The 24,854-nt window shown below is 41.3% G+C and overlaps 1 protein-coding gene across 2 annotated transcripts in view; it reads left to right on the top strand.

Annotated features, from left to right (window-relative positions):
- LOC109993525 (A disintegrin and metalloproteinase with thrombospondin motifs 2) overlaps positions 1-24,854 on the top strand; it is a 111,841-nt gene that overhangs the window by 37,799 nt on the left and 49,188 nt on the right. For both annotated transcript variants that reach the window (XM_065958513.1, XM_065958512.1), the window contains exon 3: positions 13,896-14,073. In XM_065958513.1, the coding sequence (XP_065814585.1) occupies positions 13,896-14,073 (178 nt within the window). The remainder of the gene's footprint in view (positions 1-13,895; positions 14,074-24,854) is intronic.

The raw sequence follows: 24,854 nt of genomic DNA, 5'->3' as shown, positions 1-24,854 counted from the left end.
GTTTACTGGAACTTGCGCAATGAAATAGAGCTGGTGGAACAAAGAAATAATAATCTGGCCTTCAATCGTTGCATTTCCTTTCATTTAGTTTGGGTTAGCCTGCTGATACATATGTGTCATGTAAGGTTAGTCTAGGTTCTGTCAAATCTGCAGCCAGAGTTATGAGTAAAATCATTTTCCTCCCCGCAGTGATGAAAATAAACAAAGCTAAAGTGTTACAGCAAGGAAATATGATAAGTAGAGAGGAAACATAGTGCTGAAACTGGGTGTAGGATGACTAGTCACCCTAGTACTTTAAATGAAGTATTGTTCAAATGTTTACAAAACTACTCCATGGATACTACGAGGTCATTGATACAAGCTTATTTGTCATAATGATGACTGTAACAGAACTATTTTGTTTGAAGGATCCCATATTGCATTACATGCTCTCTCATAGACACAGACATGCATTACTACACATGCACACAAATACAGCGCTTCATATACGGTACAGAGCAACACTGTTTTTCATACCAGGAAAGTAAAAAGCCTGTGGTTGTTTTTTAATAACTTTCTAACAAGGATACATTTTTGGAGAACTCAAGGTCCGTCACTTTTAACATGACAAGACTCTCGTGAGGGAAATGTAGGTAGTAATAGATGTGTAAATTTGAGTGAACAAATACTCCTTTTTCCTCTCTTTTTTTTTATATCCAACAAGAGTCTGATTATTCTCACGATTTTCCCGCTTTGATCGTTCCCCTCAGAAGTGGTACGACATGACAGAGCCAGAAAGGCAGCTCTTACAATTTCAAAGGTAGATAAGGGAGTCTATCTCTCGCACACTGCCACTCACCTATCCACTCTCACAGCGTTTTGACAGATAGCAGTGGAAAAAGAGGAGGAACTTAAAAACTAAAGGAAGCAGAAGGCAATGACACATGGCGGTGTAAAAGATGGAGGGAGATAAAAGAGGAATCAGTTTAGGAGAAAATCTACCATGCCACACACACTACAGAAGTTAGTGATGACAAAAGTATATTATCTCAAATAGAATTGAATGAAAACATCTATGCAATAACTTAAAAAGATAAAAAAAAATAATAGAATAAGCAATGGAACAAACATTGAAAACAAATTAGATATATCAGGTTTTAAAATGTGATTATGAAATATTTTTTCAGCAAATGAATTAAATGATTTATAAGCCTTCAAGCCTTATAAGACTTCAAATAAAAGTGTATGTGAGGATGACTTTTTTGTCCTGCATAGACAGCTAGCTAATTAATTTGTTTCTGAGCCAATTAAATGTAGGGAGCATTGCTCTTCAAGACATGCAAACATACATAGCTTCTTGTTGATCAGGTCGTCTCAGAGAATGTCTTCTTTCTTTTAACATGTTTTCAGTGTTTTCTGCATGCAGGACCTAAACATCCTTCAGAAACAATATGGCTGCTTGTGCTGTCTTTGAAGGTGTCATGCTGGCTTCATGTCTGTGACAACTGAAAGTACCTGTGTAGGTACTCTCTGCCTTCTGCAAGAAGAAATCTCAGTAGATGGAACTTCAAACATGGGGGGAGGGGGCTCACTAGAACACTTATGGTCCTGCTTTTTTGCCTGGACTGGATCTGTAATCCATCTATTTAGAGGAAGTGGGCCTGAGAAGCATCACTTCTGATTCGCATGTATTTTAAGACATTCAGTTTTAAATGTCTTAGTGGCAAAGGTGTTCATCGTTACACTCTACCTGGAGCGTGATCAAAGACGAGAGGAGAAGAGATGAGGAGTTCGCACTTCCTGATTGGTATAGCATCAGTGCATAGTGCATGTCGACAGAAACATATTGATTTTGTGGCACAATACTATGGCAGGAAGTACCGGTAGTCCAATACAAGTGTGGCACATCACTAAGTTGCCTATTTAACTCATCGCAAAACCCAGACAGACATAAATCCAGGAGTCAGTCAGCAGAGACAGAACCTTACAGAGGACGTATTTGATGAGACAGTGATGTCAGTTAAGCGCCACCAGAAAAAAAAAAAAAAAACTGCATCACACTGTGCATTTTTACGCACACCTCCTATGCAGCTTTATTTCATCTTGAAGGTGAGTTCCAACATTCATCAAAAGTAACACTCATCCACACAATCACACGTGTCATGCGTCGCCATAGGTAGCACTCCTCAAGCTGATAACGAAGCGCTGTTATAAAATCAACAGGCGAGTCAGCCCCGTCCTGTGATCTGCCTGGTGGCCTCAGGAGACTTTTACTTGTGTGTGTGTGTGTGTGTGTGTGTGTGTGTGTGTGTGTGTGTGTGTGTGTGTGTGTGTGTGTGTGTGTGTGTGTGTGTGTGTGTGTGTGTGTGTGTCTCTGTGCGAGGTAGCAAGTGCATAAGCATGCCTTCATATGTGCGTGCCTGTTTCTTTCACTTGCATGTGGGGTCAAAAGGGTGGATCACAGGGGGTAACTCCCTGTAAGAGCAAGTGTTTGATTGGCTCTGGTTGCCGCCCTGACACATTTTGATTGGCTGTCAGGCCCGGCAGTCAGATCAGCGAGCAGGTAGGGGAGGGTCTTCTGTCTGCTCTGTTGCTAGGTTACAGGTATACCCAATAGATGTGGAGATAGAGAGATAGAGTAGAGATAAGGACGGGGATGGGTGTGGATCTGAGCATGGATCTGTGTGTGCCACTGTGAGTGTGTGTGTGTGTGTGTGTGTGTGTGTGTGTGTGTGTGTGTGTGCGTGTGTGACAGCCAGCAGAAGGGAGGGGTCGTTATGACTGAGGGTTAGGAGGGTGGGAGGACAAATGAAGAAAGAAGAGGAGCGACAAAAAGTGAAAGATACTGTGGGATTTCTAATGAGTGAGAGTATTAAAGTGTTTGTTTTTTTTGCGCAGTGTTGTTCATACAGACAAACATCATTTATCCACAATCCAACAATCCGAACTGACAGCTTATCCAAATAACTAAAATGGACTGAATATGGAGAGATCTGAAAATGGCAGAGTTTCTTGCATTTCATTTTGTTGTTTTGAGAACACTAAATGAAACCAAATGCTGTATTTTGGGAATATACAAGACTCAATAATGTATCGCTCTTCCACTTCCTGATTTAAACCCTGCAGGTGAAGAGATTCAATTATGACTGTCCAGCAGATCCCAGGCCTGTGGTCTGTTTGTTATTCATTAAAGTGTTGTTGTATTAATCACACACTGCTCCAGACAACACTGCTCTGAGAACAGCTGCTCGGCTGCACTTAGATTGCAATCATAGAGCGGTCAGTCGCCACTAATCGGGGTCATTTATCAATCCGGAAGACCACACACACAAACGTGAAAGCAATGAATCACACACACACACACGAGCACACGGACACACTGATCGATGACTGGGCTAGGCCTGTAAGAGGGATTGATGGGTGCTTGGCTCTTGTTTGTGTGTGTGTGTGCGCGCGTGTGTGTGTATGTCTGTTTGTGTGCAAAAGTGTTAAAAGTGCTGGCATCAGAACGACATGGTGCACACAAAGGCTAAAGATCTGTAAAGATTAACCTCCACTTGATTAAAATGTGTCAGGCTTGTCAGTTACAAAGTAATTTGGCTGCACAATTGCTCATTTTGTTAGTTTTCATGTATTAAGAACGTATACAAATTCAATATAGTTTGATTTAAATATCTAAATGACTTAGATGTTAGATGACAACTTTGAATCACAACTCGCAGTGTTCCTTGAAAGAAGGATGGTTGGACATTGTCATGCAGACAACTCAGTCAAATCTATCTTTATCAAGTGTATCTGTAATAACAAATCTATCAAATCTGCATTATAAAATAGCATACTCTGTCCACCCAGTAGCTCATTCTGATAATTCAACCACATCTGAGGTCTTCCTAAGTGGACATAGAGTTAAAGGAGATCTATTATCATACTCACTTTCACCATTACTTATGTCAGTCTGGGACACCTACTGAATAGTGTTGCTAGGTGTGTAAGTCGAAACCCTCCTTATTTATCTTATTCTGGCGTCAGTAAAATCCCTAATTTCAGCCTCTGCCTGAAACGGTTCATTTGAGCTACTATCTCTTTAAGGCCCCCCTCAACACATGCCCAAATTTTCCAAAATTTGAGAGAACTTCCGGGTGGGAGTGTCCTTGAAACAGCTGCTGAGGTGGCCAAGTCCCGCAAAGTTCTCTTAACGTCTTATGCATTGCAGCAGGCAACCACATCCAGGGATTACTCCAACAACTGTGTTTCTTGTGTTTTAAAAATATTTGCTGAGGTTAAGTATGGGCATCCAACGTTATAACATAAAATGCATGTATTTGAATACGAATCAACATTATATATCTCCTTTTAGTTATTTGGTCTGTTACAGAATGTGGATCTTACATTTTTCACTCAGTTTTTTGAACACGCTAACATATGTCAGAAAATACACACACATGACCCTACTGGAGATATTTCAGAGAGAAGGTGCTGCATACGAAACAGCTACCGACTAGTTGAAGGTTCGGTCCCGAAAACAGTGCTAAATAAGTGAGCTGGCACCTCTACAGCAACCAGACCCAGTTCCAAACTTTGCTCTCCACAAGGAGTTAGCTATACTGTTACCTGCCAGCAGTAGCTACTAACGTAAGCAATGGTGTAGCATTCTGGGCTAGAAGTCTGCAGCTGTGGCATTGTTTTGCAGGACCAGCAGAAACAAATCTGTCTGTTTGTGGCCTGTATCTGTAGAGATCATATGTGTCCTGCAGAAATCACGTAACCGTAAACCTTTAAAGTGAAAGCAGATCTATTGTTTTAAGGCTCCTGAATAAATGTAAAAGTTATTTTATTATAGTCGATATGAGCTTATCTTCATCTTACACAAAGCGAATTTGGATTTTTTTTAATGTCTTAAACAAACATTTCCTCCGAGATTGCCTGAGGTGCCCTGCCCCGGGGTCTGTTTGGAGCTCCGAGCTTTCCTTAATGGCACTCTGGCATTGTTGGAGATGTTGTTAAAAAAAACCCCCCCAAAAAACATAACATCAGCCTCTCTAAACCCTCCTGTGGGGTTGAAGTAAGTTTGATCCAACAATATATCAGCTTTATGGTACACAGCCTGTGGCCCTCTGCAGCAAAGTGCCAACCCTGTGTGGAAAGTGCCTGAGCCTCACGATGGACATACAACAGTAGAAACTGAATATGGATTCTTCTGATGGTTGGATCTTGTAAACTTTCCCTACACTTGTCCTGACTCCTCCATGTTGGTCGGGCCAAGAACATTTGGCTGTCTGGGAAAGCTGTCAGACTGTGGAGAGAAAAAGAACGAAGGGTGAGACGAGAGATGAGAGGAATGAGGGAGGAGGAGGAACTTATTTTTGTCAGTGCAGAGCTGATTCTAAATTATGTTTTCCAATTCTTTTAATTTTTCTTCAATATCTTTGCTCATGGCCCCAAAGCATCCTTTTCTTTAAATCATTATTTTCCTCCACTTTTTTTTTTCTTTTTTTATTCCTTGTTCTTCTCTCTCATCTGTCACTTACAAATTAGCTCATCTTTACCTACCACTTCCTTTGCTCAACACCTCCTGCTGGCAGGTTATCACACACATCCTCTGCTTTTACTCCTCTGCTCACTCAATCTGTATATCCTCTCATATTCCTCTCCCCTCGTGCTGCTGATTCATAATCTCTGTTTGGACAGAAAACAGAGGGAGGGAGCTTCTGTCCTGATGAATAACAACAGGAATTATGGGAGAGAGAGATAGAGAGAGAGCGAGAGAGAGCGAGAGAGAGCCAGAGAGAGCCAGAGAGCGCGAGAACAGGACACTGAGGCGGTCTGTCTGGCTGGCACTCAGTCTCTCGGTTTATCTGCCAGACTGTCAGCAACTGTGTTTCTGTCTGTGTCTTCACTCTCGCCCTGAACCAGAGTTTCCACAGATCATGTGGTCAGTCCAACTAGGTTTAGCTCACTACTGCTATTCTTAGCATTTACCATCTTTAGTCTGTTTTAAATAAGGCGGCCTTTCCTCTGGTCTATTTTGCCTTGTCATTTTATTCCTCCTACACCTGGGCCTGTCTTCACTCTCACACATTTAGAGTGCACCGGCCACTTAGGATTACGAGAAACAGAAAGAGATGGAGCAAGAGAGGATGGGTTGCTAATGGAAGTGTAAGAAAAACATGAAGGAGAAACAGCAGGAGCAGTAGGAAATAAAGGCAGAAAGATAAGAATAAGGTTATATGCTAGCTAAGTGACAAGAGCTGGGAGGGAGTGAATATGTTGGGGACATTGAACCTGTGCACCAAAGAGCAGCAAGGGGGGGGGGGGGGGGTCTGACTCAAAAGTTTGGAGGTTCTCTGTCACAATAAACAGACAATAAAGCCTCACAGTAATGTTTTGGAAAACTCGTAGTAGGTTTTTCCATTGAATTTACGTCATTTCTTAATGCCTCTGTTCTCTTGTTTTAGGGGTCAGAGACAGTGGATGCATATAAAGGAAAAATGGTTTTCAAAATCGAAGGGACCGGAGTCAGTATGTGCATGTGTGTATGTGAGAAAGTGTGTGCATATTGTGATCAAAATTGTAGGTCAAAGATGAACAATTTGCTAAATGAGCTGGGAAAAAAAAAAGCATTGACAGAGGTAGAGGGTTGACCGCGACAGTGCCACCACACGTGTATGTGTATATATGGGATGATGTGTAGGTGTATGCTGACATTTTCTTTTTTTAGCGACCACTCTATGTAATGAGCTGAGCAGGGTGTCAGGGATGAGGCTGCATCGCTAAATCCTGCCAGCTTAAATCACACAGGCATCTGGCTTCCACACAAACACACACACACACACACAAATAAACACACACACACTGTCTGCGTGAGAACAGAGTTTAAAAAAAAAAATGTACAAGTAGGTTTAAGTATGCCAGGCTCCCTCCTTTCATGTGTTTACATTTGTTAATTTCTTTTTTCACTGTGTCAGATTTGTTCCCATCATCTTCTTTGCATATCCCTGATTAACATAATTGGAGAATCGCTTTGCTCTTCGTGACATTCAACAAATAATTTAACTCACTTAATGAATCTGTTCCAATACTTAATATTAATTGCAGTTTCCTCTCTCTCTCGCTCTCTCTCTCTCTCTCTCTCTCTCTTCCTTCCTCCTCTGCTCTATACATTTTATCAAGCAGTGAGAGGGAAGGTTTTTAAAGGGTCATAAGTGTCCTTATATTTAGCTTCCCTTGATGTTTCAAACAGCTTTGATCATGCATTTCTGATAAATCTACATTTAACCATAATCCAAAGATAATACTTGGCAGGGAGCATAAAGGTACAATTTGCTGCTGATGCAGTTAATTAAAACGCTTATATTTCTTTGCGGTGACGTGTGCTCTAAATCTCTCGCTCTCAAGTGTCTAATTCTTTAAATCAGCTTAGCTATTGTAGAGAGGGATTTTCTTATGACTCAAAGAGTGAATGAATCGGAGGGTTACACACAGTACAACTGAGTCACTTTCAAAGCTCTATTTGTGTGTATGTGTGTGTGTGTGTGTGTGTGTGTGTGTGTGTGTGTGTGTGTGACTGTATTTGCCCTGCCTGCATGTGTGCAAGTGTGTGTGAAGTTGGCCTGCAGTAGCGGGGTTATGAATCAGATCAAATGCACACTTTTCACACACAGTGACACTAGATCAAACACACACACACACACACACACACACACACACACACACACACACACACACACGCAGTGCCGTGGTGGACTTAGCTGAAGGGCCGGGGTATGACTTTGATCCGCACCACAACATCCGCTCTTCCACTCAAATGCGGCATTTCTGCAGCTCGTCAGCCTCACGTGCCCCTCAGGACGCTCACCCAGTACTCAAGTTTCTGCTCTCAGATCCTCAAATAGAGCTCGCAGTGTCTTCAAACAGAGGATCCTCCTGCTGTAACTGGACACTCGGGTGTGTAGGATCCAGATTTGGAGGCTGCAGATGGGCTGCAGGTCTCAGAGGAAGGCTTGTGGTTAGTGTCATTATCTCAGTGACCGTGGGAGAAATAATAATAAGCACTTATATATGCTGAGCTTTGAGCATGTATGGCTGCTTTGTTTAAAGGGATACTTCACCCATTTGCATTAAGCTTTGTATCATTAGAAACCTGGTAGTATTTTTGAAAGGTCATGCATCCCGCCCTCATTTTCCCCTGAGATGGGAAATCTTTGTATTTCTGAGTCTGAAAATCCTAATTTTGCGTCACTGGAAGCTGTTGTGGTTAGCGCAGTGAAACTACAACGCTAGTTCCTCATATTTTCTTCCACTGAAGCTACAGACCAATCACAGATCACAGATTCTCCTTCAAACTTAATGATAAATGACTCTTGTGTAATTTGCATTATTATTCTGTGTGATGATATTTTCTTTCTATGTGAGGATATTTACAAGGAAGTATTTAAATTGAAATGAATCTGAAAACTCAGTAGCAGTAAGACATCTTCCTTGCTTGGTCTTTATCCAAGTCTTTGACAAGAAGCAATACAAACCATTTCCTTTTGACAACATTCTTCTGTTATGCATTATAAATCATGAATAAACCCATTTTGGTCTTGATTCCCAGTAACAGGTCAACAGGTATTCTGAGCAGGCAAATCACATTTAATTTTGTTTTAAATAGTCAGGGCAACAATTCCATGGTAAGCCCAAAAATCGAGGGGCTCATCTAAGGCATTGTGTATTTGAGATAACTTTGACTTTTGAATAAATTGTTAATAAGAGGTAAACATATCTAATATCATTGCAGTATATTTGTTTAGATAAATCGTAGAGACATGATCGCCACCATCTTTAGCATTCAAGGTGAAATTTCTTTAAGGCATCGAGCGTTTACATTTAAAAACATAAACAGCAATTTTTCTTTCAGCTAATCCACAGACTTGGCTTTGGACACTATTTATTGTAACTATGTATTGCTCAAGGAAGATTACTAAAATAGTGGAAGCCGGCCACCCTTTGTCTTTTGAATGTATTACAAAGAACCATAGTGTGCCCTACGTGTGAGACTGAAAGCGTTGTATCATACATTTTAAACAGTGGATTTCCATTATTTTTGTACAATCTTTGAATTACAAATATTAACATGCGAAAATATCAAACTATTTCAGTGAGTATAAAAAGAAATATAGCCACTGAAGGGAGCAGGTCTTTGAGGAAAAGCCAACAGAGCAGGAGGGACTGGTCATCCCAGGGGAGCAGGTGAAAAGTGAGCAGTGGAACCTGTAGAATCAGCAACCTGACAGACAGGACAAAAGCTGTAGCCATCAGGCCAGTGTCAGCAGCTGAATATATTTTTTCTCAAGGACTGATGACATGGCAGACAAGGAAGAAGAAAGGACAGTTATACTAAAATCCTATTTCTACGTATATCAGAATTCTCTAAACCCTCAACATACTGCAAGGTCCAATAACAGCAGAAGGAGAATGAAAGAGTAATATTGACAGTGGAGAAGACTAAATAAGTCAGCTCTTCATCTGCTTTACTCAGAGCCTCCACTGGCATTGAAATGGTCACATTCCATCGACGGTTCCTGTCCCGGTGCGGACCAAAGTATTGAAGTTGGTCTGGTTGCTGGAGAGGTGCCAGGTCACTTTCAGAGTACTGCCGAGGTGCCTTTGAGCATGGCACTGAACCCCCTCTGGCGCACTGCCTCTCTGTAGCAGTGTGTAGCAGCCCCTGTAGCAATAACCTTGTTTCTCGGTCACTTCATCCAGCTTCTATAGCTGGCATTCAGACACACATTTATTGGTGATCATACTTTTTCTAACAAAATTGTATTCAAGGGCAGGAACTACAACTCTAGACGCACCGAGATAATTACTACTTATATGTCTAAGTTAAAACAGACCATGTCGTGCAATCTGTTGGGGCACCAAGGCTGCATTCAGACCTGAAAAAACACAAGTAAATATTTTAATATTTGAGGGTGAGGATCTTTATACACACATGCTTCTAACTAGCCATGAATTGAATTATTTAAAAAGTGGTTCTTTAGACCAGAGAGTTCTTGAAAGAGCTGTTGGTCTTACATAGAAATTGAATCAGGGTTATTCTGAGGCACATTTTCCTGGTACAACATTGGTGCTCAAGGAGGAACTCTTTTCAAGCCATTTTAACACGTCACTCTCATCAACCAAAGGAGCTATAAGAATTTACAGTTACCAAAGAACAGCTGCCAAAAAGACAGCTTATGTCGCAACATCCCTGAACAGCAGAGTCATGGAAGAATCATTCTGAGGCCTGTCACTCACTAAAAGATTTTCAAAATCTTGAATCTTGAACGATTTTGAAAATGTGAGAGAGCCCACACATGACGACAAATCACAACAGATTAACAGTTCAGTTCTGATAGCGTGTGGTGTGCAACAAGACATCCAACTCAGCACACCACACACTAACCGATTCATTCACCTACAACCAGAGTCTCGACTATCAAAACGGGTAACCTAACGTGGTAAAGAATGTGGCTTAAGAATAAACAAACATAATGGTCAAGCTAAATGTGGCTAGCTGTTAGCTGGTACACCCAAAATATATTTTTTTCAAACTCCTTTCCTTGTCAGCTGGATTGTGTTTTCTTTTCAAGGACATGTTGTGTAAACACTCGTGTTGGTCCTGAATTTTATGACATCCATCTAACTTTATGCTTACTGTTGTCGCCATGGCAATGTGTGTTGTGCTTCCTGCTTCAGTCAGCTTGCTTCCCTGTTGGCTATTGTTAAGTTCCACGTATCAATTCACAGAGTCCTTGCTCAGCTGGCCTCGGTATTCTTCCCACACAACAGGATTTCTGATCGTGTATATTGAACACGTTTAACAATTACGATATCAAATTAGGGGCGGCCCCCGATCGTCTTCCGAACATATTGGGGAGGTTAAAATGCCTCTTAACACACCATAGCACAGGAGAATCTGGTAAATATAGAAGCAAAGTACAATTTGATTGGTTAGCAGAAGAATTAAAGCACCAAAGAGTAGTTATAGTTACATTATTAGGGGACATGGTTAAAAGCATCCGTTAATATGTGACAAACATGTAGACAAACATGAAGACCCAACAAACACTACGTCATTATGACTGATCTTTACATTCAGTTTGACCCTTCAACCCATGAGGCTTTGAGTACTGACAATTAGAATTAGATATCTTTGAATTTCTGTGACACTCTTGGACTCTCTGCAATCCCCTCGACTAGAGCTGCTCTTCCTTAGAGGAGCTGAAAACAATGCCTCTCGCTAATGAAGTGATGGAAAATATGAAATGCTTTTTATTCACTTCAGCTTTCCAAAGGACATGTCCACCACCTTAGCTCCCTCACACCTCCCCCTCTTTCTCACTCTCTACCCCCTCTATGGCGGCTGCGATCGATCCTACCATGTCTCCCAGTCCCACATGTCATCTTTTTCTTTGACACGGCACTCCTCTCCCCACTGCTTGGTATTCTGGAGCGGGAATGCATGCACCATCGCAGATCCATCAGCTCCGATCGGAATGCCGCACCACGACTTGGGGAGATGGAGGGATGAGAAGGGAGAGAGAGGTGGAGAGATAGAGAGAGAAAATGGGGGGAAGGGAGAGAGAGAGAGAGAGAGAGAGAGGGCAGGTCAGTGGCTTGTCGACATCCTTCCGGGACCAAGGCTCTGACTGACAGAGAGAGGGGGGAAAGAGAGAGAGAGAGAGGACTGGGCGATGGCGAGAGTTAAGGCAAGAAAAAGAGCTTCTCCTCTTTCCGAGGGGCTTCTTTCCTAATATCCCTCTCCTTTTCAAATGAGCCTCTCTGAGGTATTCAGGGAGCATACAAGCTCTTATACCCCACTTCCCTCAAAGCTCAAAGGATTAAATAAGCATACTTGTGTCCATAAAAGAATAGATTTGTATGGTCTAGGCGCATAAATACATAAAGAAAACCTTGGTTCAGGCTCAGTGGTGGGTCCGTGCTGTTGATGACAAGTGATACCATAGATTCAGTAATGGCCACTGATATGACCTCTTTCATGACCACACTTCACTCAGTGGACACCTGACATATTTAAAGGAATAATGCAAATGCAGAGCTATTTGTGTATTATATATCTAGTTTCTTACATTTATGTTAAGTCAAATGACTTTGATTAAAGTGTGATAGATGACCTGGACAGTAAAACTTAATGCAACTTATAAAGCAAATACAATAAATAAAATAATTCTCTAAACCCTTCATGACTTTGACATTCAGTCAGCAGAAGCGAACTCAAAAAAATGTAAGCAAATCATTTTGTTACGTATATGTTTTTTTGCAGGGGCTTTTTGCTTTTATTTGGATAGGATAACTATAGAGTGACAGGAAATGTAGGAGAAGAGAGTGGGGGGCGAGGGGGGGGGGGGGTGACAAGACTCCAAAAAGCGTCAGGATTGGGAGTGAATCCTGCGGCCAGTGTGACGAAGGATTGTAACCTTTATGATAGTTCGACTTTCAAAACCTTTCAGAAGCAAGAAAGTGAACCAGCACAAACCAACTTATTAGAAGTAATTATTTCAATAAGCACCAGTGTGTGTTATATCCCCATTTCTATTGTTCATCAGACAGTTTTCTGATAAGCCCAGCCCCTGAAACCTGTTTAACAGAATCCACTGTAATACACCTCGACATGTTGCACAGATTTGTTCTAAAAGGATTTGCTGAATTCCACACAGTCTGTATAAGGACAACTCAAGACACACAAACGAACACACAGTGCATTAAAATCAGCAAATACACAAATGGATAAAGGAGAACCAAAACAATAAACAGAGGTATGTGTGTGGAATTACAAAATAGAATTAAGTACATTCAATATTCAGAGTAGGAAGAAGGTTTCAGGAAAATGATGTCAAGCTTTTATTCTCTATAAAAACTCAGATTTTCCTCTGTGAATGTCATATTGTGTAGCACTTTAAGGCTACTTACACTGTATTTATATCATATTTATTCTGGATAAAGTTAAAATGTGATATGCATTAAGTGTGTTATAGATCAATATAATGAGATATTTCATTGTCATTGTGCCCCAGGGTGGGATTTCAGACTTTGAGTGTCTTTTACCAGAACTTGGTGCACTTTAAGCCACACACCTTTTCAACACACATTCCTGGGTAATGTATACTTTTGTGTACATGTGTGTGCTTTTTTTTTTTTCACTAGCTGCTCATCGTGTCTTCCTTCCTGTATCAGCAGAAAGAGACACAGACAAGTGCTGATCATATCAATGTTTTCTCTGGACTTCATTTATCGCTCTCCTTCTCAAAAGCCTCTCCATCCTCTCTGCGTGTTCTCCCCCATGGCTTCCCTCTACAGCAGTGCGTTGCCGTGGTAATTACCAGTTGTCTTAAACAGACAGATGGAATAAGGAAGAGTGACGGGCAATTTTCCCAGTCCTGTTTTCCCCGTGTGTGTGCAAGCAACTCTTTTTTTTTGCGTGCATGTTTTGGTTCAGTGTCTTAGCTTCACTCTTTCCCTGTGAGTCTGAGTTTGTGCCTGTTTGTGTGTGTGTGTGTGTGTGTGTGTGTGCGTGTGGGGCGGACATGGGGAATTACCTGACAGAGCGTGTTAGTTGAGGATGGGAGAGGAACAGTTTCATCTCCTGCTGTTGTGCTAGCCATTTTAGATGCCAGGTGCCACTCTAGGCCTCCCCTGGACCCTGAGAGGGATCACTGCTGTCCCCTCCTTTTTCTTTTTTTTTTTTAAATGTCAGACCAAGATAGGACATGAGCATAGATGGAGGCAGAGAAGCAAACAAAACAGGAGCAGGATTTTGGAGTTGTGTTGTTGTATGAGGCAGTGACACATATTAACACAATGCCAGAGTTCAGTCGTCAACTGATGAATTAATGTCAACTGATTAACTTTTCCATCCTCTCTTTCAGGCTGGTATGATCAGGATGGAGCAGGAGGAGTTTTTCATTGAACCGGTGGAGAGGGGCGATGGAGTGATAGAAGAGGAGGAGGAGGAGGGCAAAGGAGGAAGGACACACGTCGTGTATCGCTCCTCGGCTGTAAAGAAAGCGCCCATCAGCAGTGCAGCGGCAGACTACCACTCCAGAGGTCAGTCCGTGCCTGCCTTCACTTTTACACACCCTGCCGCACTGTGCTCTGTTTAACTCCATCTTGTACATTTAGCCTTGAAATAACCACATTTTGAAGTGATTAAATGGTTCTAACTGCATGTGAAATCCCAGCTCATTCAGCATAAATTAAAAAACAGCAGAATGTGAATATTTTTCTCGACTTTTCGCAGAAATAAAAGCTCTCTGCAGCAGGTTCTAAAACAATACAAACCATCTATTCTCTCCAGAAATAATCCTATTCTCCCTCTCATGTACACCTTGTTATATAATCACATCAAACTATTGTATGCAAAGATGGTGATTCACAGTGTGAGCACACCCTGCTGTCAAAAAGATCACACCTACATGCACTCAAACACATCCTCCTGTCACTGCACTAATTTTCAGTCGATAGAGGAGTGACACATGGAGTCACGCTTGTTGGACTGGAGAGGTAGAACACTCTGTGTCTATTATAGAATTATACGCTGCCTTGGCTGAGTTAACAATTAACAGCTGGCACTCAAGTCGTTGGTTTCTTCTCATGTGTGCCTCCTTTTGTTTCCCACTTTACTGATGAAATCAATAAAGTGAAACAACAACAAAGAAGAAGTTATAGAGGAAGCATAATATTTACAGTTAAACATGGCGTAGCAGCTCAATGATTAAAGGGAGAGGAGGAAAATGTGTGCTTTATTATTTTAGTAAGGTTTTAACTGAAATAATATTTTCATGTTTCAGTTTCCCTTGTCTTCCTCCCCAATGTTATTCCTTTACAGTCAAATAAAAAGAAACCAAATGTGGCCTCTAATGCATTCAAAAGAGGTTGTTGAAATTCATGGAGCTGTCCTTGAATCACTTGAAGCAGATGAATTGAGCAGAATTATACATTTGTTTTTACTTTTACCGTATTGCAAAATAAGTGGAGGCTTCAATCAGTGGTTTATTTTGCTTGTTTGTATTACATGATGTAACTTGAACACGTTAGGAAACATCAGAAGTGTCTCGTTAATTGCACGATTCTTAGTGGAATGTTTGATTTCTTCAAGAGCACTAAATGATGCTGCACTATTATTTTACTCTCCACAGTAACATTTGTATTAAAAAGTTTAGAAGCGTCAGAATTTTTTTCAGTTATTGTCTGAGGGGACCATTTTACGTGAAACCATTTTATATAAAACTCATAATCCAGTATGTCTGTGTAGGTTCTCAGTCACCCAGGTCATGGTAAATTTAAAGATTGATCCAAAGGCAACTGGACTGGTTGAAGATCGGAGGAGAGGTGAAACATGGCGTACTAATCCAGTGTAGACCAAAAAACACTTTCATGTCTGTCAGTTTTTGAAAGTTGCCACATTAAGAAAAAGAGCAATGGAAAACATTATCTTTTATATTATAATAACAACTATTGTGAGCTGAACTGTCAGGGTTTAAAAGCTGAAGTTGATGTTAAAAAATCTGCACTGCATGCCTTAGGCTTGTGTCAGCAGAAGAAGTAGCCGCCTGATCACTGTGATTGATCCGACGCCTACAAGTTAATCAATCGTGAACCCGACCAGTGCAAGAGTCTGCACCTCTACTAATCACCAAAGCCAAAAATATTCTCACAGAAGCGAGTCTTCCATGATGTACAGGAGCGAGTTGAGGTGCTTCATAACGAGTGTATCTCCATAGATGAGATCTGTGTCTTCCTATTCTGAGATGCGAGGATGTCTAATAATATACAGAGAGAGAGAGAGAGAAAGAGAGAGAGAGAGAGAGTTTCCATAGGAACACCCAGAGAGGACAGACTGCATTAGAGTAACACAGATCTGCTCCCACTGTTACTGATACCTGGCAGAACAGCCACACACACACACACACACACACACACACACACACACACACACACACACACACACACTCTGAAACACCTAAAGTCACACACACTCACGTACAGGATGTAACCACACGCAGCTTAAAGAACTCCCTTGATCATACACTCATGCTTGTGAACACACATGTGAGCTGTCTGCACATACACACACACACACACACACACACCGACACACACACACAACACGTCTCACTGCTCCTTGTTGCCTTTGAATCTCTCTTTCTAATGAAGAGTGGGGTGCAGATCAATAGCGTAGGATAGAACAGGCCACAGTGTGTTTGTGTGTGTGTGTGTGTCTGTTTGTGTGCGTGTCTGTGTGGCGTGGGCATGAATTCTGTGGTAGTCTGGCTTCGAGTGCTGGGATTTTTCAAGGCTAAACAGACAGACAGACAGACAGACAGATAGACAGACAGAAAGACAGAAAGACCAGCCAGCATGTGCTGCTCCCAGTGGCATTTGATGTGGATCTCTCTCTCTCTCTTGTCTTTTCCTTTTTATCTCAGCTATTCTAGACCACAACATTATGTAAACAACGGTTCACCTTCCAGTTGTTACATCAAATCACTGTAATATCACACACACATGCTCACATAACACAATATGGATCCTGTTGCCTTTACACTACTTTTTCCCCCCCCAAACATCCTCCACCCTTTTCGTCTGTCATGTTCTCCTCCTCAGACGATCACATCCCCTTGTAGATCAATCAGGCACATTAGGGATTTAATTAATAATCAATCAATCATTTCTGGAGATCTCCTTCTTAATTCACCGCCAGTTATTGAATGCTGGACTCATTTCCTAGCTAAAGACAGAGGAATGGAGGTTATATTTAGCCAGGTAATCGAGGAGCCCAAAGAGAGGAGAGAAAGCGAGACGAAGAAGGCGCGAGATTGATCGCTTTCTTAGACCATAAGCTGAGGAGGTGTGAGTCAATGTCCTAAGTGGAGAGAGCTGGCTGTATTATGAATGTGGCACATTCGTCAATTAATCGGTGCGGCGATAGAAAATGAAGGATTGCCATTCATTTTTAGCTGGGCGGACAGAGCTCCATCCTTCAATCTGTCTTCTCTCCGCCCCCTACAATTTGATCTCATCTCCTCCTTTTATGGGTGGATTTGATCAACGACTCTCAGTTCTACTAATTTTATTTAACATTTATCTCTCCTCCCTGTTTTTTTATAATATCGAGGCAGACCTTTTTTTGTCTGCCTCATCGAAAGATGAGACATGACCTGTGGCATTATGGTTTCATGTTTTACTTTTGTTGGCACATTCTTGTCATCTTGTGAAAACATTTAGAGAATTTCTTTCTTTTTTTAAAGGTTTTTTTTAATTTTTTTATAGAGAGTGGGAAATGACATGCGGGACAGGTGCCACAGGTCAGATTCGAACCTGGATCGCCCACTTGGAACACTAGCGTCCGTACTGTACATGGGGTGTGCGCACTACCTGCGCCACCAGACAACTTCTTAAATTTGGCTGAAACTCCCACTTCAAATAGAGATACAATTATTAGGATTTGGATGTTTACGACATCCAAACCAGGCATGATAATCTCTGTCAGTCACTAAAAGTCATTGAAACTTACACAGTCTTTCCTTCCTTAACATGCTATTATCCAGGTGTTATCCATATATTGTCTTATGTTTGAGTAGGTTACTAGACTACTTGCACTGTTACTGTAAACTTTGAACAATGATACATTTGTCTTGATGATTTTTAGATATAAATTACCCCAGAAATTAAAATTCAGCCGTAAAGCTTGTGTTCCCCTCAGCACCCTTCATTTTGACAGACTTCCAGTGTCTTTGTTTGAAGATCAACGTTTACATTTTTGGACAGATGCTGACTTGGTGTTAATATTTTCTGATGATCTGATGATCTTGAATTGGTGGTGATTGTATGGATTCTTTATCTTTGCAGCCATAGACGCTACATATTCTACATACTCTATGTTTACTAACTACATTTTTCTGTGATCTAATAAGAATCAGCTTAAATGACCGAGCATGTGAATGTGGACTTAAAGATTTTACTGTTTTCCCCGGATTTTTGTTTTCTCAATGAACCCACACAACTGCAACTTGTGTTGTTGGCAGAAGCACACAACCGCAGGGTGATTATTTTACTTTTTTTTAGTTGTTGTTTTATTGAGGCTGGGCAGTTAGGGGGGGTTTTGTATTTTGTCTTGTGGGACTTGCTGTCTGTGTGGATGCACTGCTTTAACTGCATGTTTACAAGCGTATGTATGCGTGCCAGTGCAGTGTTGTGTCCAGGGTACTGGGACATGCCTAAACAGATGGACTACCAGAGGGTTTTTTCCCATAATCCCCTGCACCTAGATGGCTACCTAGACTAAACTCCCAAATAGATAGTATACATAAAAGTCAGCATTTTATTATGATAAAAAACCCATCGTCTTACTGTTGTACTTGTTTAGGTTGTTTATCACTACAGAAAAGACATACACCCATGAGCTGCATCATCACTTTCTTGATAAGCTGCCAGTGTTTTGAAAAATGCATATTTTGTGTTTTATTTTGGTAGCATACTTACAATCAAGTTCAGTTCTGCACTTGTGTATTGTACACAGAATCGTATATCAAATCTGTAGTCCTTTGCAGCTGACTTCTTTTCATTGACATTTCAGAGGTCTGTGTTGTTCTCTGAGCAGAGAGGCTCCCTGCAGCCTCTGGGCAAAGGAAGTTACAATTAGCTGGTGGACTGACACAGGGCGGAGGTCTGAGGCAGCAACACAGCAACCCGTGTGTCTACACAAAGACAGAATGAGTTTAACCCTCAGGTGCTGCTGTCCTGTGTTTCGTGCTTTACTGTATTCTGCTTTTTATTGTTTTTGCTGATGTGTACTGTTATTAGATCACTGTTGTTCTCGTGTTGCTGTTCTCCACTTAGAGTATGGATACAGTGACGAATCAGCGTTAGCCTGAGTTGAGAGGAAGCCTGAGAGGGTCAGAAAGAGGCCAGTGGTGCTAGTCAATGTAGCTTAATTTCTGCCTCGCACATCCAGAAAATAAAGGTGCCTCCCTCAGGAAACCACTCTCTTTTCTATCTCTCTCACACATTTTAGTCTTTCCTCCTTGCTCTGGCTCGGTCTCTGCTGGTGTGACACAAGGACAGTCGTATAGTCAAAGTGTTTTTAAGAGGACAGTCGTGACTAAGCACTTAAGAGTTGCGAGCACACACACACACGTCACGGAAATGGCCTGAACTCAACCTTCGGTTGAAACAGGGTTTCCCTGCAGACCTTTTGCAGGACAGCTTGTCCGTTATTTGAATCCCAGATATAGAATAATACTTTATTGTCTAACCTATGCGTGCAAAGGGAAGAAAATTGTGTTTTGGTTTCACTGTGCAAAGATATTAAATAAAAACACAACATAGCACAATTAAAACAAGATAAATAGATATCCCCTAAATATCAACAACACCATTATGCAGCTAACTTCTGAGAATGAGCTAAGAACAGCCAGTACCAGGGATGAAGAAACATATATTATATATTGAAAAACATTTATTCTTTACTAATATACAGTTTTTGCATTGGGAGGTATTTACACATTTCAGGTTAACACACTTTTTATCTCCTTATAAAGTTGATTAAAATATTGTAACTGACTGTTGATCTGTTTTGAACCCGTCCAGTTGCCTGTCCACAGGTTGTCCTTCTTTCTAACTGTAGGATTAGATGCTCTATTACCTGGCCCAGAAATACTCCCAATGCCGCACCATCTTCTTGTTCGTCCTAAAGCACAACTGACTGTTGAAGCTCTGGCGTGAAATAAATAATCCTGAGAATGTAAAAGCTGTTTTTCTAAGCTCCTAAAGTAGTAGTTATAAAAAGAGAATTCCTTTCTGTTTATACTTTATGTAAACAAAGTTTTTTTTACCAGGTTTTGGCTGACGGGGAGCATTTTTTAGCTTTTACAGAAAGAATCAACTGCTTTGCAGCAAATTCCAGAGTTTGCACGCATAAACTTCAGTGACCATTATAGTGTGGTTAAAAATAGTGTCTGTTAAACTCATGAAAACGGTCCAGAACATAAGTATACCCTATTCAGGAAAGAAATCACTCAATTGAGACTTACAGGAATTAGTGCGTGAAGAGCACAAAAAAAAGATCAACTTATTCAATTTTGGGTTTTTTTTTCTATATTTTTTAATTTAACTTCACAAATGTCTGATTCCACAATTGTCATGGTACAGCGGTGACTCTTAGTTTTGTTTTCCAGCCAATAGAACCAGTCGTAACAGGGTACAGACCCGCTGGTTGTTCAGTGGTGCTACATTGAAGCAACAGTGATTTCAGGTCAGCAGAGCAGCAGAACCACACTCCAATTCACAGCTTACATTATGGACAAAACATGTGTTTTATGTATGTAATAATGTGTCATGCTATAAAATAATATGGCTTTTTTATCGGGCAGGAGGGAACAGCTTTGGATTAGCTGTTTGCTTTAGCACATACCTGCATAAACAAGCACACGTGCAGCCAAGCATAAACACTCACTAAGAACCAAGCACATACACAAGTGCAAAAATACTCGCACGTGTGTACTCTGCACACACACACACACACACACACACACACACACACACACACACACACACACACACACACACACACACACACAGATACTATACGTATGTGTGAAGCAGTGCTTGCCCAGGTGTGCCTTTGGGAGGAAATTGCAGTGTTAGGAGAGGAAGTATTCCAGCAGCCAGCTGCTTCCTCTCCCCCTCTCTTTGGCCAAGGGCTCGCTCCCAGGAGGGCCGGACTGGCTTTTTACCACACAGTCAGCGTGTGTGTGTGTGTGTGTGTGTGTGTGTGTGTGTGTGTGTGTGTGCGCAGTCATAAATTCCTGCATGTATGTGTGCTCCGCTGTGCATGTGCAGGTTTTCGTTTCTCCGTTTCACTTATGACTGACTGACAGCATTTGTGTGTCCACCTGTGTATGTGTGTGTGTTGTCTGTGTGCAGACACTGCATATCTCTGTGTGTGTTCTCCCTCTGGCTCGTCTGACTCCTCACCTGCTCGTAAGAGCCCAGCAGGCCTCTATTGAGCCATCAGTCAGGGTGCCACAGCGCTGCCTTTAAACAGAGCATGCAGTACTCAGGGGATAATAGCAGGGCGCGGTCGACCTCTGCTCCAGTCTTCAACCACCACTGCTGCACTGACCCACACACAATCCTTGTAAGTCTGTGCGTGTGTGTGTGTGTCTTTGTTTGGGGTTGTGTCCATCTGCGAGAGTGGGACACAAAAGAGCCTTGGAGGCATGAAAGGGTGTAGTGTTTTGACAGACTTAATGACTGAGAAAGCTTCACTCCTGTATAATCATCATGATCATAGTGTTTAGGAGAGATTATCACCTAACTGAGCCCTGTTGCCTCTGATGTTTTGTTCATTCTTCAGTAGCGCACTCTTAATATGGCATTCCAGCTTTAAGCTTAGTGTGTTTGCTTGTATATATTATTGGCCCTGCTACATTAGCAAGTGCACCCATCTTCAAAATCCAATCAAATATTTAATCCAAACACATCACAATGTTCCACGGATAGCTTCAAAAGTTCCGCCGCTGTTCCATTCAATTTTAAACTTCTCTGTACTTTCGATTGACAACTCATTTGACCAATTAGGACCTTCCATTCACTGTTCCTACTTTAGGCAACCATAGCCAATGAGAGCCTGAGACGAAGGCAAATCAGTGGCGCTGCGCAAGCCAGCAACAGATAGTGGTGAGAAGTTTGAACTTCTTTCACAGAAAGACATGCACATGATGCAGATTTGTCAGTTGACTTAAAGGGGATAACAGTGACGGTATTCTCGTCTCTACGGAGAGTCAGGAGCAGAAGTCACTTGACTTAAGTTGGTTGAAGGGGAATTCAAGTAGCGAGATGGCGTTAGCAGAAACGGAATTTAAATGTTTGGATAATCAATTTTCAAATGAACGTCCACGTTAAAAATGTATTTCAAAATATTAACATTGATAATTAACAATTAATGAACATGGTCCCCGCTTACAGCTCAGAGTCTACCATTGTGTTTATCCAATAATAGTCCTTCAACTTCATACAAAAATCATAAAAAAGGGGGACAGTGAAAATTTGAAAATGTTGGCATTAGATGTTCAAAAACACTTTCTCTGATAACAATTTGTGTTTGATTAAGATTTAAATCAGTTAGAGTTATGTTGAGTGTATAATGTGGAGATTAAGTACAGGGTTATTGTTTTTTAATCATGTGTGTGGTGGTCCAACTTATTCAGACATTATAATTAGATCACATAGCTGTCTAGACTTAGTTATTTGACTCCTGAGCAAACAGAATGAAATTGTCACCTTATTGTTTGTAAAAAAAAAAAAAAAAAAAGGATATCATCATTGTGGTTTTTTGACTCCATGGTCAAGACATCCACTAAGCACATAAGTCAAGATCATCATCATCATCATATCTTCATGATCAAAGTGTACTTTCCCTTTTTTACATTTCATAAGCAATAACATCATGATTTGATGCACCATGTCACAGCATCTTCTTTTTTCATGTGCTCAAGCAGGTCTGCAGGCCTCTCTCACAGCAGCAGGTACATCTGTGTGTGGGGACATTTACGTGTGACAGAGCTCCCTTGAGGTGGCCACTGTTCTGTGTTAGCATCAGTTATGTAACCAGCCAACCTCGGGGACAGAAGCTCATGGAGGATGAGATGGCGTGTGACTTCCTTCCTCCCACTGCTGTCACAGTGCTGCAAAGACACTCTATACACATGCGCACACACACACACATGCTGTGTTAAATCTGGCACCCCTCAAAGAAGTGTGGGAGCTAATGTTGTCGCTGAATAAGCTTCCTCGATGTGAGCGTTTGTGCAGGGTGCATTTGACATCGTTTTTCTAATATTGAAGCTAAATACAGCTACGGTGAATAAAGCACATGTTTCACTTATTTTGCGGAGTATGGCTCCTCCCAGCACTATGTGGGGGGATTTCTTGTTGTTTAGGTTGCGCAGAGTTTAGCGACTCCACCCGCCTTAAATAAAGGCTAACCAGGCAGAATAATAAATAAAAAAAACCCTGTGTGGGTGCATAGGACCATTTAACTGAGATAAAATAATATGAGCAACCTCTCTCTAATACAGCATGCAGGTTAATTCAGCAATGAGTGTATAAAGAGGATGTAAAAGTATTGCAGATGATTCAGAGGTTAATGGAGCCTCTCATGTGAATTAGGCTTTCATCGCTCGGGAGACCCAAATACATTCACCATTATTATAGCCGTTTCCTCACTCTGTATGTGTGCAGCAGTCTCCTAACTCATACAGAGAAAGCCTGCTCCTACAGCGCTTCACCATTTATTTTTTTTTTGAGGGATTCTACCAAAGCTTGAAGCATGAAGAGACAAATACAGTACACGACACTGAGGGGAAAATTACAACTTAAAGCCCACCTTCTGGCTTTTCTGGAGCTGTCACCTAAAAGCACATGTGAAAAAAGTCCAATATACGGTATATTCTAAATATTTAACCCCGTGACAAACTCCACCCACTGATGGGGATCATGTAACGTGGTTAAAGGCAACAGAGAAAACTGTAGATTTATTTAGGTTGGATAGCTTTGACAAGATCTAGAGCCAGATCTCATGTGTAGATAATAATCTTTGAATTTGACTTTCTTCAAATGTTAAACCTTATCGTGATCACATTATTTATCACATTAATGATATGTCAGTTTTGTCTGTCATTTAAAATGGCTTTACATTCTACTTCACGCTCTGTTACTCTACTTATTCAGATTTTCTAAAGTACTATACCTTTAAACAATACATCATGCAAAGAGATATGAATTAAAGATTTCAGGTGGTTAAAGCAAGACTTTTAGCTGTTTGATTATTAAAGACCGATACAGTTTCATACAAAGAAAGTTTCTCTTTGTGTACACAATAACGCGGATGCACAGACCTCCATGCAGTGAAAATGAACTGTCAGAGTGTGGTGCACGCCTCATGGCTGCTGTCTGATTAGCAGAGTGATGTGTGATGGTGGGAGTTTGTTAGGCTGCAGTTCATTTGCAGCTGCACACCCTGGGGAACTTTAATTGAATAAACTGCTGCTCTGTGCTTCTTCATTCAAGAATTGCTGTAAATGGCTAAAGCTATGAGCATTGAGGACACACACCCACACACACACACACTTTAGAAAGGATAGCCTCTAAGTTGCTGTTAATTGTATTTTGAATGTGATGAAAACTGTTGGATGTGTTCCTTTGAAAGAGAGAAAAGAAAAAGTATTTCAATCTTCTCTCCATCCTCCTGAGACATCAGTTCTCTGCTCTCACGGAGCCTCTTGATATGTCTTGTAGCATTAGTCTGATGTGTTCAGATTTAGCTCAAATAGACTGGCGGTAGAGAACAGAAGATGGAGGGGAAGGTCCACTCAGAGCTTAGCAGGAGCTGAAAATACACATTTGTCATTCACTTTACTGCACCCGATGAACCTGTGTGGCTGTCAAATCCAGACGGGTCATGTTGATGTGGCTGTCTGTACACTGTTGATCCCTGACCTTTACTGCTGTGTGCTTGTGTCGAGCAATTACGGTAACACAGTGGCGGTAGGGCTGCAGGCTGGGTTATTAGTCTTCATTTTTCAGAGCTACAATAATCTAATCATACTTTTTAATTGTGTTTTCCTCCTCCTCCTCCTCCTTCTCCCGGCTGCGTTCACACCCTGTGTTGTTTTTGCAGCAGCATGATTTACTCACTCTCGAGGAGAGGAAACTCATGGAGCACAACACTTCTCCTTTCATCCATAATATGATATCATAATTAATTGAACAAATGAATTGCCACTTTATTTACAATCCAAATAATTCATTATAGTAAATTAGAG

The sequence above is a fragment of the Labrus bergylta genome, chromosome 9 (genome assembly GCF_963930695.1).
Source record: "Labrus bergylta chromosome 9, fLabBer1.1, whole genome shotgun sequence".
Classification (NCBI taxonomy): domain Eukaryota; kingdom Metazoa; phylum Chordata; class Actinopteri; order Labriformes; family Labridae; genus Labrus; species Labrus bergylta.
The sequence above is the reverse complement of the archived record's forward strand: the minus strand, read 5'-3'. Positions and strand labels throughout refer to the sequence as shown.